We start from the raw sequence: 16,373 nt of genomic DNA, 5'->3' as shown, positions 1-16,373 counted from the left end.
ATTATTTCTGTTGAATCTGGGTTTGGAAACGGAGCTCATACCTTCCAACTACCTGCTGCCAGATTCTGTAGTGCACCTGCTGCCCCTTCCAACGTGTCTGGATTTGAGCATTCAGAGAGAAGTGTGAGGTAGGGTTTGACTATGGATGGGTGCCACAGCATCTGGATTCCTTTTGGTGGTTCTGCACAGTCAGGAAGAGGACCGACGCCATCCCACTGAAAAGGGGAGAGAAAGGGGGGGGGGGAATGTCAGAAATGATGGCAAAATAAAGAAGTAAAGCTAGAAAATAAATTTAGAGACATGTGGCTCTAAATTTTACCTCTTAGACACCACAAGATGCCAGTTTTTTTTAAAAAAATTCACCTTCTAGTGATTGAAAATCCATATTATTTTAGCCATTAGCCACAATGAGGTGAATACCATAGACAGTGATGACATCATGATTTTTTTTGGTGCCTTGGTTTTTAAGCCTGTACCCAACATTGAGTCAGAAAATAAATAAATAAATAAAAATAACCTTTATTTATATTCACTTTATCTCCCCAAGGGGACTCAGAGTGGATTACAGAACACATACATGGCAAACATTCAATGCCATTATACAATTAACAAAGATAGACAGTACATAGACAGAAGCAAGGCTTCCCTCTTTTTAATTTCCAACATCTGGAGGCTGTGCTTGACTCAGCTATGAGGTGGTGCTGTTGTTTCATTTTCCATGCCAAGGAACCTGTTGTCCATGGATGCCTTCCTGATCGAATTGCTGGCAGGACTTCTTCAGGGGCGCCTTTTACCTCCCCGCCAAAGCAGTACCTATTGAGCTCTTCACATTGCTGTTTCCAAACTGCCAGGTAAGCAGAAGCTAGGGCTGATGGTGAGAGCTCACCCCAACCGTGTCTTGAATTGCCAACCTTCTAGTTGACAAGATTTTCTGTACCTGGCAGTTTAACCCACTATGCTAACCATGGCCCTAAAATTGCATTGGTTAGACTGCATGAGCTCTCGTTTCTTAGACATGGTTATCATGCTTCTCTATCGGAAAGCAGAGGGCAACTGGTAGATGGTATATGTTCTGTACCTCAAAAACTAGAGCTGATTGGGATCAACTGGCGTCGTTGTTGGAATCAGTGGGTCACATACACTCAGAAACAGGTCTAATATGTGAGACACCAAAATCACAGTTTGGATACAAAATATAATGAAAAAGTTTTTAAAAGCAAGTCAGTTATTATATATATTAAAGGTAGAATTATATATGATAATATATATTCATTCCTGATGGAAATAAGAGGATTCTCTCATCTAATTATTGGTCTTGAATAGTTCTGGTGATCTCAATCTCATAATTCCAGATTAAATTTGTGAACTTCAAAAGATTAAAACATTAAAAAAGAATCCACAGGTTGATTTGCAATACATTTCTCCAACTGTGCCATTATGTAGCCTTACTTAAGCTGTTTTTAAATGTAATGTGAAGATAATTTTGTAATCCTTATTCAGAAATCATGAACTTTATTACAGTCTGTGAAGTGAGGCATTTTTCCTTGTCGTTATTTGCATTCGGTGTCCAAATTTGTGTTCAAAACCTATGAATTGTTCTTCTACTGAAAGTTTTTAGTGATGAACAATAACAAAAACACCCTAACTGTATGCCAAATAAGTTATCAAAACATTAAAACAATGAAAAGATTTTGAAAAAGTAGCAGAACTATCACAAGCAAAAGGGACGATAATCTAGGAAATATTCGTGAACAAAATGATTAAGATTAAAGGAATACACTGAAAACCTTGACAAATGAATAAGTTGGAAAGCACCACTGTGCAACTCATCATCCCTCTCATTGCCACCCACCTTCTTTAAAAGCAAGGCTATACAGAAAAAGTAAGAAGATGTCATATCATGCTACCAGTATCACACAATGAGAGCACATCCTTGTGTCCTTTAAAAAAAGAAAAATTAGTTGTAACTTGGATGAAAGTTCTGCATGATGACCAGAGATCCCATGTAATGTTACTTTCCCCCAATAAAATTACAAAACGATGAACACAGAAGAAAAATAGTAACAACATTGTAGACTGGCTGGATTGCTGTTAAGGACCACCAACTATAGTTTTAGATGCTTTCCTTGTATTTTCTCATGTACAAGATATGATGTTCAACCCCCCTTCAAAACAATTCTCCATCCATCAGTCTATAAAATGAGGAAACTCTTTTCCTAGACAATTTGGACCTTACCCTCTTATGCATTAGAATTTATAGCCTATCTACCCAGTATACTCAAGCACGATTTGCCTGTCTATTGGCAGTGAAATGCTGCTGTTATAGTGCATGATTCATGACAAAAGATAAAATGGAAGTTCAGAAGGGTCATTCAGAATGAAAATATTGTTTTGTATCTGAGACAGCTTCCACATATATTTAGAATTAATGACAGCAATAAATTAGCAGGAAAAAACCCTGCAGATTCAGAAACAGACATTGCTTAGTTTCAAGGGAATATGAGTATGCAGTATGTAATATAACAACCTTAAAAAAAGAAACAAAGTACTCCAGACTTCAGATTATCCATCAAGAGTCAGCACTTGGGACAGCAGGCTAAGAAGCACAGAAACCATTTGGCCACAGTCAGCTCCATTAGATGGTGATGGTAATGAATAGTGATATCTTTTGGATGACTTGGCTTTATGTAATTATATGATTGCTTTTAATGTATTTCATGTATTAATGTGTTTTATGGTGTGATGTTTTAAACTACTGTTTTTGAATCATGTTGTAACCGGCCTGAGTTCCTCTCTAGAGGTTGAGAAGACCGGTATATAAAAGTTCTAAATAAATAGATAAATAAATAAAATAATAGAGGAAGCTATTAAAATTTCTCTATTTAATTATAATATACATTTGTAATTTGGCTTTTAGAAACACAGATCAACATATGCAAATATATAATCTTTTGTTCTTTTTCTGGGGATAAATTTCCTGTTTTGGGATGACTGATGAGTTAAGTTTTGAAAAATAAAAGTATTTTCAATTAAATTTACAGAACATCTTTAAACAGGAGTTGTGTAAGATCAGTTACCATATTCATATTAATCCAATAACATGATTACATGCTGCAATCTTAGAGTCAACACAAATCAAAGGGATTATGAAAGTCATAGTCACAGCTTCTGCACACAATATTTATGAACTAACATTGGCTTGAGGGAATATAGTTGTATATGAGCTCTTCAGTATACAAGAGAATACAAAACTGAAAAATACTTCTCTGGGTAAGAGATCCTGAGAAAGCCAGTCATATTATTAGAAATATTATATATTGATTGAAAAGATGTTGCGGTATCTACTGTCATACTGATCTAACATCTGTAATTTATCTTCATGTTTTATAAGTCTAGTAAACATCAGTTTGAAATTATAAGCATAGTTCTGTATCCCCCTTTTTATTAAAATGACATTAAATCTTTCAGTTTGAAGAGCAAGAAGTTTTCTGCAAAAGATTTCACACAGTTCAGACAAAGAATATTTACAGAAGTAGAAAAACTACTCTATGCATAACTACATTACAGAGGAATTAAGGCAACCAAAATGAAAAGGTCAAAATTACTCTGTCTTCAGAAAAACGCATTTAGACTGCAATCTTAAATTAACTTCCCTGGGAGTGAGACTTGCTGAATAAAGATGTGAGATTGCATTGTTAGATGATCAAATTTATAATACTTGCTGAATAAAGATGTAAGATTACATTGTTAGATGATCAAGTTTATAAGGCAGCACCAAAGTACATAAAATACCGAACAGAAAAAATGACAGATTCAACCAATGCCTTGTGCACCTTGATGAAGATATACTTTGGCATAAACTAGAGAATTAAAGTAACTTCAATAGCTCAAGAGCTATATTCATCTGAAATTTCCATTTGTATTATTATGGTATCCTCTTTTAATGACCACACACAATATCTTTCAGCTTATTTCCTTTTTTGTCCTTCCTGCATACTCAAAAGGGAATAGGCATTATTACCACAATCACAAGCATATCTAATTAGGAACAGCATTTCAAGAACTGTTACTGCTTCGAAGCACTGGAATTTATTTCATATATGAAATTTTGCAGCTAAGATGAATATTTTAGTTATTAGGAAATCTGTGAAAATATTTATGGAGTTTTCTGAATCGGAATTGCTTTCAATTACTATGCTATATTTTCTTCACATTTTAAGTTCTTTAAGTATGATCTTAATTTTCCATTATTTGTTATCATGTAGAGTACTTTGAGCTTAGAAAAGTGATGTTGAAAACAGTAAGTAATGATAGTATATGATACTGCCTTGACCAAACAACAGGTTTGACAGAGAGAACAAACAGTGTCAGGGGGAAAAAAGACATTAATAGTATTGACCAACATCTTTGTAGATGGGATATTTTATTGCAGAAGTCACAAAGAATTAGATCTACAAAGCTGGCATTTCTGACACTGTCATGTTGTTTTTCTTGCTGCTGCTGCTGATTCTTGATTTGTATTGACTCTAAAGTGAACTATCACAGGGCTTTCTTAGCATATTGATGGCACTGGATCCTGAAATATCAGACAACCTCTCCTGACAGTTTCATACATTTGTTAAATAGCATGGGAAAACACACAGGCCAATGACCAATAGTTTAGGATTGGTCCCTCCAGGAAAGAGTGAAGTTAGCCTAAAACAGTGGTTCCCAACCTGTGGCCCATGGACCACCAGTTGTTTACAAGAATGAAAATATGGTCTGCGGCCTCACCATTACTACACCGTTGCCTCGAAACCATGTAGTAACAAGAATGACTGGTCTTGCAAAACCATCTTATAGTGCCGAGCAATGGGGATGTTGGGAAGGAAGAGGCTGACTACCCACTAAAGATTACTACTACCACATCAGCTATAGGTTATTAAATATGGTTTTCTGTGGGTCAGCAGATGGCGACTACTGGATGGCATATGCTCTGTATCAGAAACTAGAGCTGATATTGCCTATCTAATGCAATTCTCTGAATCAGCACCCCAAATAACCAAATTGAATCTAAAGTTTTTTATGTTTTTTATTGTATTTTATGGTCTTGGTACCAACTGAAACCATCTCGAGTCGCCTGTGGGCTGAGAGGGACAGTATATAAATATAGTAAATAAATAAATAAATAAATAAATAAAGTTGACCAAAATCTGATTCATAATCCTTTTGGTACTAATGTTGGAGAACGGTCCCTCGACAAAGTGGTCCCTGTTCAAGTGGTATCTGGTCAAGTGGTCCCTGGTCAAATTGGTCCCTGGTGAAGTGATCCCTAGTAAAAAAAAAAAGGTTGGGAACCACTGCCTCCATGTCCCATCATGACTTAGGTGAAGCAAATGATGAACAATTATATCAAAAGCTGCTGAGAAGCCCAGCAGAATTAAGAGGAACATACTCCTGCTATCCAATTTCTGTCATAGTTTCTCCACCAAGATGACCAAAACTGCTTCTCTCCCACAACTAGGCCTGAAAATCTACTGAAATGGACCTAGTAATTCATCTAATCCATAAACCATTGGAGCTATATGGTCTCCACACTGACAAATCATTAGATGTCTCTTGTCTACATAGGTTGAATCTCAGCTAGAGCAAAATCTACCCAAACAAAATCTGAATCAGATGTGTTATTATTTGTAAGAGGACTTATATATTTGTATTTTTGTGAGAGGAAGTATTTCTTGTTTGTACTTAGTAGCTCCAGACCCCATTTGTACTTGATTCTCAAAGACGTCAAAACCTTATCTTTTCTTAGTGGAAGTCAAAGAAGACTTTCAAATCTTACTGCAACCTTCTTCACAATTTTTTCATGCTGCTAGTAAATGAGCATTAATACTAAGTATTTGCTATAGCAAGTAATTTTCAGTACCTGATCTTGAGATTTCTTTTTCTTCTTCTTCTTGCCCCAGCATCCTGAGCTTTCTGCATCTTTTCCATTGGCATCACCACAAAGTAAACCATCAAGTTCATCGGTCCCCATTTGCTGTCCCTGAGATGTTTCTGCAGCGAGTCTGTATGAGAGGTTCCTTAAAATGCACACACAGTTTTCGACGGTCTAAAAGAGAAAGGCAAACACAAGTGACAGTTCCTTTTAAGAGTCATGTTTTCATTGAAAAAGTTACTAGACTTGTTATGTACTTTGAGTCTAAATTACAAAATGGCCTAATTGCTCTCTAATGGAGCCAATCATCTTGTGCTGAATCAAGAAAATCTGATTCTAAAAATGGTCAGTTCATATGTCCATTATTGTAGTAGGGTGTCCACACATAGCAGATGTGTGAAGAGACAAACATATGCACACTTTCAAGCATGCAACACTGATTTAAGCCTGTAAAAATCAAACCACTCAATTTAAGTATGAAACAGGCAAAAAAGTTATCTGACTGAAAGAACTGAGCCTTCGTCAATATTTAATGTGATTACTAGTGCCGATCCAATTTCAGAAGGCATCCGCAAGCACTGGAATTTGCTAATTACAAATTCAACACAGGGGAAAAGCTACTTATGTTATGGTCTTATGTTTATCTCCTGTGTGAATCCTTCTGGGATTTGTAATCAAGAAAACACCATGAAACAGCCAAGTATGTTTTAGGGAGTCATCCATCATGTAAGCTGCTTATTTCAACTACCTAAGCTCCTAAAGTACTTTTATAGCAGTGAAAACAATAGATTTGCAATTTAGTCAGTCTCTAAGATTGATGGAAAAATCATACAGAATACAGGGGAATCTCAAAGACAGCCTTTGCTCTTATGCAAGAAAGTCATGATGAAATATAGAAATCTTCTTCAAGAAAAAAATCACACCATTCTTTAAAATGGGTTCGCCTTTCCCTGTCCTAATTAAATGATTAGACTTATAAAATACAAATGGTAGGCCTGGCTGAATGAAACACTGTCCTCAGGCTTATAGCCAAGAGATAGGGATAATAACTGTGATGGGATAGTGACTCAGAGAGGACCCTGCTCCAACCATTATCTATTTTATTGCACAACCTTGGATCAAATTTACTCCCCGTATCTCTGCACAAGCTTCATTTTTCATCCAGCATGGCTACCTTTACCCCACAGAAACTATTCTCATGGAAATCAGATAACCTCCTATCTATCAAATGCAAAGTTTCCAGGCTTTATTTCATCCCTTAATTTTTTCATGGTAAGATTTTTAGAGTGAGAAAATGAGTTGCTTTGCCTGGAGCCTTGTTGCCTGAAACATTATAGTTCAAGGACATGGGTCACTTATGTTTTTTTACCCAAAGAAGCAAAATAAACTTTCTTTTTTCCTGGCTGTAGCAGCTGGAATAGACTCATATTTTTTTTCCTTCAGGGAACTTTTTTCTTTCTGTGCAACTATTATAATGCGCTTTTCATTTCCCCAAACAATCACGAAACAATTTGTGAGCTTATCCTTGTAAAACTGTGCCCTGCACGTATAGTGAACCAACTCTTGAAATTAACCTGAACATAGTTTAAGACACCTCAGTAGCGACTTATTTGCTTTCATTGTGACAGCCGAGAGGAAAGAGACTGTACATATAATTTCAATTAACAAATCTGTCCCAGACTGCCTTATGTACTCATGTATAAGTCTACCTTATATATAAGTTGAGGGAAGATTTTAAATTTTGATACAATCCATAGATAAATCAAGGGCTATTCTGTAGAGAAAAAAAGCTCCAGCATCATTTCAGGGAACCAATTCGCTATGGCCATCACTGCCACTTTCATACCCAGGCATTTAAAAAGGCCTTTTGCCACTCTACTCAGAAAAAGGGTGATTAATGTTTTAAAAGAGTTAACAGTGTACCTTAACAAAAAAAGTAACTACATCCTTCTCTGAGTAGAGCAGCAAAGGGTGAGAGCTTGGTCTAACCTGTGAGAACCCAAAAGAAGGATCAATCTTCTCTATTCATTTGAGGGAAATGCAAGAACTGCTGCCACTGCCATTTTCCCCAGTGGAGTAAGTAGGGGTGATTAGTGCTTCTTTTAGCTTCTTCCAAGACAGACTAAACTTTTGAATTCAGTAGTTCCACTTTTTGATATAAGTATTTACACTGTCCATGGATAAGCAAACCCAGTTTTTTGACTAAAATTTCTAGATGTATACATGAGTTAATACAATAATTGTTTGTAGCTTACTCTTTGTATTCTGACCATACATAAATAAATAAAACATATTTAGGGAAAATTGCTTTCTGTCCAGCAGGATCAGGGTTCAGATTGGACTACATCTTCTGAAACAACTTGTGATCATGGTCTTCCACAAGCACAAATGTCCAGGAATTCTCAGTTGAATGTATTGTCAAAGGCTTTCATGGCTGGAATTACTGGGTTGTAGGTTTTTTTGGGCTATATGGTCATGTTCTAGAGGCATTCTCTCCTGACATTTCACCTGCATCTATGGCAAGCATCCTCAGTACCTCTGAGGATGCTTGCCATAGATGCAGGTGAAACATCAGGAGAGAATGCCTCTAGAACATGGCCATATAGCCCAAAATAACCTACAACAACCCATTCTCAGTTGACTTGTGATACTCTCATACAAGTAGCACAGTGTATACAATGCTTTGAAAAACACATGTTCACACTGGCTGCTTTTGGACATTTGCCTACAGTTCCACAAATCATTGTGAAATGAGTGGTGCAGAGCAGCAAGGAAAACAAGCCATTCTCCCATCTCAGTGTATTGGTTTTCTTTCCAGAAGCCTGCATGATTATTGTGGGCTCTTTGAGTTGAAGGCAATCAGCAAGGAGGATGGATCTCCCATGGGGTGAATGTTAAAGCTGTATGCTGCATGTTTCTGTGCAAAACATAATATTTCTGCACTGAAACATTTCCTGCACAGAAAATGCTGCAATTCAGGATTCAGTTTGTGTAAAATTTTTTGCACAAGATTGATTTATACAGACAACAGCATTTTCCAGTAGAAATAAATACTTGAAATGTTGAATTATTATTTCCTGAGAAAATTCTGCCAAAAATAAATCCTGAATTTCAAACAGCCTTTAAAAACTCCATAGTTTTTGAAAATTTTGTTGTTACCAGGGAGAAAACTGCTGAAATTAGTTGATATTACCTTCAAGAAGAAACAGAGTGAAGAACTGCATCCCTAGCACATAATTTCATTAGCTAGTTATATGACCACACTGATAAATGTTCCAGTTTGGCCTAATTTGTTCCTAGATGCTCAAGTAACATTAGTTTAAGGTAAGAGAAGACAATTGTGGCCTCTGTTTTAACAGAAGTGGAAAAACTCTTTGCATAGAATTATTGTTTGTACAAACATGAAGATATGGAGTACTTTACAGCAATAATCATATTCTATCAGAAAATTTTATACTGATATTTAAAATTCAGCTTTTTTGCTGTCAGCTGCAGCTAAATTTCAAAGCTTTAAAAATTAACAAAAACATTTTGGACCAAAAGATTATGATGATTAGCATTTGATATTACAGAGTTCCTGGCTGCTGGGAGGCATCTAGTCTGACATCAGTAGAGGTGCCCATGAGACCAGAAGACAGATGGGGCAATCTCTGCTCCTTCTTCTTGGTTGCATGGCCATCTCTGTCGATGTTAGAAGAGGGCACTTGTGACAGCCAGGTGCTCACATGGAGCTCTATGTCTGTCTGGAAGCAACAGTGGTGGCAATATGATCCTGATTCATCTCCTTTTCCGTGATTGATGAATGTATGAAAAGAGTGGTGGTGCCGTCATTTGACATGGACGGAGGAGTAGTCTGAATTGAACTCAATTCAACGGTCCAGATTGTGGGATATCCTTTGACTCTGCTGAAGCATGGCAAAGCTAGTTTAACCCTCAAAACCTCTGATACGTATTGGAAGTAGTTGAAAATTATGAGGCTAATCAGAAGTCAATTCAGGGTGAGACTGGTTTTTCTTGTCTGCACAGACTCACTCGGTCCAATATTCTTCCTTGTTACTTTCAATCTTCTAACCTCGTATGTGAGGTATGTGTCATGTTTTCTTAGGAGAAGAAGAAAACTTTAATTTCAGATGATTATCTGTAAAGTACACTTTAAAGGAAAGCTAGAAAGGTTTAGAAATACCCAAATTTCCCTATTTTTGATGCCATATGAAGAAACAGTCTGGATTTCATTGATCAAAACAACTTCAGAAAACCCAATTCTCAGGCATTTAAATCCTTCTTCTGTTTTGGAAGGTAATTCAAGATACTTTGATTCACAGTACTAATTCAGCTTCTGTGTAGCTAATGAAGCTAAAACACCTCCACTTTCTTCACTGCTGGAGACAGGAAGAAGGGAAACGTTTCTTGGTGTGGATGAAACGGGCTCATTTAATTTTTATTCTGACTGCAGTGATACCTTGGATTGTTTTAATGTCCACTATTTGAGGATAAACTATTATCTTACTTTAATCTGAAAAAGCACTTATTACTGAGCCATGCATATATAATTTCACAGAAGAAAGAATATTCTATTGAGGACATGCTGTCTTTCTCCAGCAAAGGTATAGAAACATGCATTCTGGTTTTCCTTTAAATGTGAAAAGTTCAAAAGGAACAAAGAACAGAACGAGCATGAATATAAAATGTAAAAGGAAATGCTAGTAATTTCATCTAATGTTTCCACCAGTTTGGTTCAAAAGATGAAAAGTACAAACATCCCCATATGCAGCTTCTATAGATAAAGTAGAATCTTTATATCTCTAAGTGAAGCTCTTTCTTCTTGACAGCCAACAGTGAACTGAACTGTCAATATAAAAGTTCTTTCTTAATGCTTGCCAGAACTATGTTAACTATCTCAAGTCCTGTTAGTAACATAAACATAACAATGTATGATGGGGAGCTATATATAATTTCCCATTTTCCCTATGCACACACAAGTGGGATGTAATATTTCTCTAATTTCCTTCTTGAAGGAAGCAATGACTACTTTTAGCAACTGTTGTTGTCTTTTAGCAGCAAGATCTGGACAGCTGTGTTATTTCCATCCCTGCTATGAAGTGAACAGGAGAGAAGTTCAGATCCATATAATATAGAGTTTATTTAAAAAATCTGAATTTTTAACCTAAACACTCAGTTTTTCACATTCAATATGATTAGAGACATAGGGCCTTGGGCAGCCAGTGGAGCTGCCGTAGCAGAGGGTTGTATGTTCTCTGTATGCTGCTCCAGTGAGCAACCTGGCTGCAATATGCCCGACTAGTTGAAGCTTCCAAACAGTCTTCAAAGGCAGCCCCGCATAGAGTACATTGCAGTAATCTATTTAGGAAGTAACAATAGTGTGGACCACCATGGCCAAGTCAGACTTCCCAAGGTACGGGCACAAACTGGCGCACAAGCATGATTCTATGGTTAACTTTTACTGGAAGCTGACCACAGAATCACACTGGAGGACCTAAAGATCCCAAGGAATCTCTAGGTCCTCCTGTGCCTGGAGGAAATTGACCACAGAGTCATCCCAGAGGATCTAGAAATTCCTAGATATAACATTTTAAATTCAATTTGTGAACCATCACATCTGCAAAAGTCAAAGCTTCAAATGTGGAGAGCCAATTGTACCAGTATACAGCCTGCAAGATGTGCTTCCATAGTGATGTGCATCCATTGGTGTCTTGTGGTTATTTATACATAATTCTGTATCTGTATAGACTAAGGTGACAAACCTTGCTATCAATTTCACTGCTTCCTAGAGCAGACTGAATCACATACAGCAATGCATCAGTAAGTCCATCACACTCTCGCATTCTTCTGCGGGCTTCTTCTCCAGCAGAGCTGACATTCCTATAAGAAAATGAGAGTGGTCAATCTCTTTGGAATTTTGCTCTTCACCGCTGGCAGCAGACCTTCAAAAGAATTTTTTAAACAGGTAAAACTCATTGTCTCTTGCTGATTTAATGGTGTGAATGAAACAATTCTAATAGGAATCATACGGAAAAAAATCCAAATGTCATGATCACAGAGAAGTTTGTAATTTGAGCTAATTGACATAATTGTTTTGGAATTTTAAACAAGTCTTCAGTGATTTGAAATATATATGTTTCTACTGCTCTACAAGACTTCGTCGTATAAAGTACCATGTAAAACTGATTTTTTTCAAGAATCGTGACAGCCATTTTGCATTGTTTTTTGTGTGTGTCATTTCCTAAGAAGTTTGTAACATCTCAGAAACCATCCACCTGAAGGTGCTTTAGCTTTTAGTACTTCATGATCTTGAAACTAATAAACTTTATTTGGTTGTTACTAGATAGCGACCTTACTTTATATTTATTTCTCATTATATTTAACAAAACAGAGATTTATATGCAATCACTTTAAAATATGCAAGTGTTCAAGAAAAACTACATAGAAATTGACAACATAGAAAAATGTATTAAACACAAACATTATTCCTTCAGGTTTCCCTAACTTATTACAATAAAATACTAACTAGGTCACAATTCTGAACAGCTCTGTTCAGCTCTATTTCATAACATTAGGATTTTCAATGCCATGAAAAGGTAATTTTCACTTTATAAAACACCAATTTCAGTGGGTTGCTATCTTCTGCTGTGTTGCAAGCTGGAAGCCCCCAAATCATTTGGTATTGACTAAACTAAGTATACTTTTTCATGATACTTACAATAACAATGACTCCTCATATCTTTAAACTCACAGGTATTGATATTTTTGTATATATAAAATGTAACTATAGAATCTATTATGAATTTGAATATGATTTTTAATTCTTGATCTTTCAGTCAAATGGGCCATAAAAGCAATCATTTAAATTTATTCAGCCATTCAGTCTTTTTGTTTTGAAAAAAATCAGAGCAGTTGTCCCACTTGGTCAAGAGTCTATCAAGTAGCTTTTGTGTTGCCCTAAATGTCCAAGCCAAACACATCTAAAATACCAACATTCTTCTCTGCCCAAATTAAACAGATCTTTTGGAGCGATGTACACATACTGTTCATTAAGTTGAACAGTTGCTCATTATGACAAACTCTTATGTAGGGATTATGTACCAATGTAATTTAGAAATATTAATACTCTCTAATTGAAAAGACTTCTGGGGCTTTCTGAAAAAGTAAATAGCCCACAAGATTACTATTTCAGAAAGCCCCATAAATGTTTTCACAGCCCATAAGATAGAGGGATAACACCTTCTTCTCAAGCTGGATTTTTTTCAGGGGGGGGGGGGGAATTCACAACTCATTAAATATATAGCATTGAAAAAAAGTTCTGTGGATGTCCTGAGTTGCACAAAAGACAAATGAAGGCATCCGGGAGCAAATCAAGCCTGAAGATTACACAGAAGCCCACTCAGGTCCCCTACATAGGGTTGCTTTAGGTCAAAGCTGATTTTATGCCACTTAACGAAAACAAAGTTCTCATCGACAGCCTCCCATGCTTTCCTCCCAATACATACAACTAAAAAGATCATATTCAAATGTGAAATTCAGAAAAGGGCTGATGAATGGAGATGCAAGTTAGAAAAGTTTTTTTTCCTATAGTAACAAAAAATAGAAAACCAAGATTATGGCAACCAGACTGATTGATAACTAGTGAATAGAGGGAGAAAATGTGGAGGCAGTGACAGACTTTGTATTTCTAGGCACGAAGATTACTGTAGACACAGACTGCAGCCAGGCAATCAGAAGATGTTTACTTCTTGGGAGGAGAGCAATGACCAATCTCAATAAAATAGTGAAGAATGACATCACAGTGGCAACGAAGATCCGCATAATTAAAGCAATGGTATTCCCTGTAGTAACCTATGGATGCAAGAGCTGGACCATAAGAAAGGCTGAGCAAAAGAAGATAGACACTTTTGAACTGTGGTGCTGGAGGAAAATTCTGAGAGTGCCTCGGACCTCAAGAAGATCCAACCAGTCCATACTCCAGGAAATAAAGACCGACCGGTCACTGGAGGCAAGGATATTAGAGGCAAAGATGAAGTACTTTAGCCACATAATGAGAAGACAGGAAAGCTTGGAGAAGACAATGATGCTGGGGGAAATGGAAGGAAAAAGGAAGAGGGGTCGATCAAGGGCAAGATGGATGGATGGTATCCTTGAACTGGCTTGACTTTGAAGGAACTGGGGGAGGCCACAGCTGACAGGGAGCTCTGGTGTGGGCTGGTCCATGAAGTCACAAAGAGTCGGAAGTGACTGAATGAATAAACAACAACAAAGACTAGAGGATAGCAAATGAGACTAATAATGCTACATTTCTAGATTGTCAATGTGTTTTTATGCACCTGGTTAGCCATGATGTTCTTGTGTGTGTATGCGGATAAAAAGGGAATGCAATTTTTTAATGGGTCAAAAGTCCTTTTTTTCTGCTACGTGTCTTTCTTAGATGATTGTGAAGAACAGGAATCTAAGTGAGAGGAAGAGATATGAGTTAAGAGTAAAACTTGGTCTCCTGGTTTCTTGCAATTTCTTGCAAATGGCTGGATGGCCATTTGTCAGGGGTGATTTGAATGCAATATTCCTGCTTCTTGGCAGGGGGTTGGACTGGATGGCCCATGAGGTCTCTTCCAACTCTTTGATTCTATCATTCTATGATTCTATGAATTTGCACAACCAAGCCTGACACTGTCTTTTGCCTCAGGCAAAAGACATGACAGCGCCCTACTATAAATATACAAGTTGACTACACTTGCAGCTGCATTTTTCTCCAACACCAAAAGACAGGGATGCAGGTCAGGCTGTGTAGCACACAGCTTTCTCTCTCTCAGCACCCTCCTTCTGTCTCCCAGCATCTACTACTTAAGGGAAGTGCCTCAACATGCCTCATATTAGGAGAGAACATAATAGAAGACACTATAACAAGTCTCTGGGGTGGGAACATCACACTACCCCCAAACTGGATATGCTCTCTTTAGCAATCCGATGTGTATCAAATTGATTTTGCTGACAACTAGTAAGACAGTAAACAGAGTAGCAATGACTGGGGCCAGGATTTGTCTCTGAAGAGGAAACTTCTACAAACTAGGCTTTGATTGTCGATCTGCTCCATGAATTATAGTTGGTTGAATGCAAACTTCTTGAAATCAGACAGGAAGTAATGTTATGATGGTGTCATATTCTTTCCCCCCACCCCAAAAGTAACTATTACATTTATTCTATATGGCCTTGCTACTGGGAAAAATGATTCACTGTTGGTAACATGAGGTGCATCACACAGATTGAAAGTCACAGGTTTTGTTCAAATTCTTTTCAACTTTATACAGAGTTAAAATAAATCAACAAGGGAAGGTGGAATGAACAGTCTTTGATCAAACCAGGCAGTTGTCAGAAAATGCATTATTTTTTAGAACACAATATATGAATTGATATTGGCAATATCAGTTTTGTTTTGTAAGGCTGCCATCAAATACTTAGGCAGACTTTCATTTAATAAATCTCTTTTGCTATTATTTGATTACTCTTCGAGGAAAAGGAAGTCCAACAAATGTGATGCAAGTAAACCTAAAAGTGTCTTAATAAGGACATTTTCTTCAGGACATTTCCAATCTATCATAATTCAGCAGTTTTGATTGCCTTTCACGACAAGAACAACTTGATTGCCAAAGTATGTGCTATTCATGCTAGATTTCAGCTTATTAGTCAATATTGAGACTTCAATATTGTAAGCTACAATAATTTCTATAAGGCACAATCAAGTAAATTGGTTTATTTAACTATCTTGACCTTTTGTGAATTGGAAGAAGGGCAAAGGACAGCTCTTGGAGAATCTGGAGTCTTTATTAAACTAGGCAGTTTGTAAATGTATGACGTGTATACTTTGTGAATCTCCGTATTAACAAGACAAGGTAAGAAGAACAATGAAGGGAGAACAATAATGGGACTCTAATCAACCCAAGAAATTATTTTAGATTCATGACTTCAACATGGAGGGAAACACTATGCAGCATGATTTAATATAGCTACTTATGCTTGCTTGCATCTCCATTTTGATGCCATAAGTACCAGGAGTTGTGATCTAGTACTCTTTGCCTTATTTCATGAGTATTGCAAAGCAGGCAATGGTGAGTATGCTGTCACAACCACCATAGTTATAGAAGTGTGGCAACCTAGAAGTGCCCATCACTCACTCTGGAGGGCTTTCATGTAAGGCATTATAGTGCAATTCAATGCAGGCATATGCAGAAGGAGTCCCTCAGAGTTCAATGGGACTTACACCCAGACGTACTCCCAGACAAATAAGTATACCTAGGTTCCCATGCTAACACTCACAGTAAGGCCATACATGCCATATACTGCATGATCCATCTTTGGGATAATTCTTAAATGTATTTTTGAGGAATGATTCTAATGGCAAATAACGAAGAATTAGTTAGTTAGGCCATAGCTTCAGATTGCCTTGACTCAC

At 37.0% G+C, this 16,373-nt stretch overlaps 1 protein-coding gene across 9 annotated transcripts in view; it reads right to left on the bottom strand.

Moving 5' to 3' along the window:
* The window catches only part of CTNND2 (catenin delta 2), a 623,732-nt gene that overhangs the window by 83,722 nt on the left and 523,637 nt on the right, over positions 1-16,373 (bottom strand). For all 9 annotated transcript variants that reach the window (XM_067467540.1, XM_067467541.1, XM_067467543.1 and 6 more), the window contains 3 exons: positions 11,680-11,797; positions 5,906-6,091; positions 42-215 (listed from right to left, as the gene is read on the bottom strand). In XM_067467540.1, coding sequence (XP_067323641.1) covers positions 42-215; positions 5,906-6,091; positions 11,680-11,797 — 478 coding nt within the window. The remainder of the gene's footprint in view (positions 1-41; positions 216-5,905; positions 6,092-11,679; positions 11,798-16,373) is intronic.

Source organism: Anolis sagrei, chromosome 4 (assembly GCF_037176765.1).
Source record: "Anolis sagrei isolate rAnoSag1 chromosome 4, rAnoSag1.mat, whole genome shotgun sequence".
Lineage (NCBI taxonomy): Eukaryota > Metazoa > Chordata > Lepidosauria > Squamata > Dactyloidae > Anolis > Anolis sagrei.
This window is presented reverse-complemented; position numbering and strand designations above follow the sequence as displayed.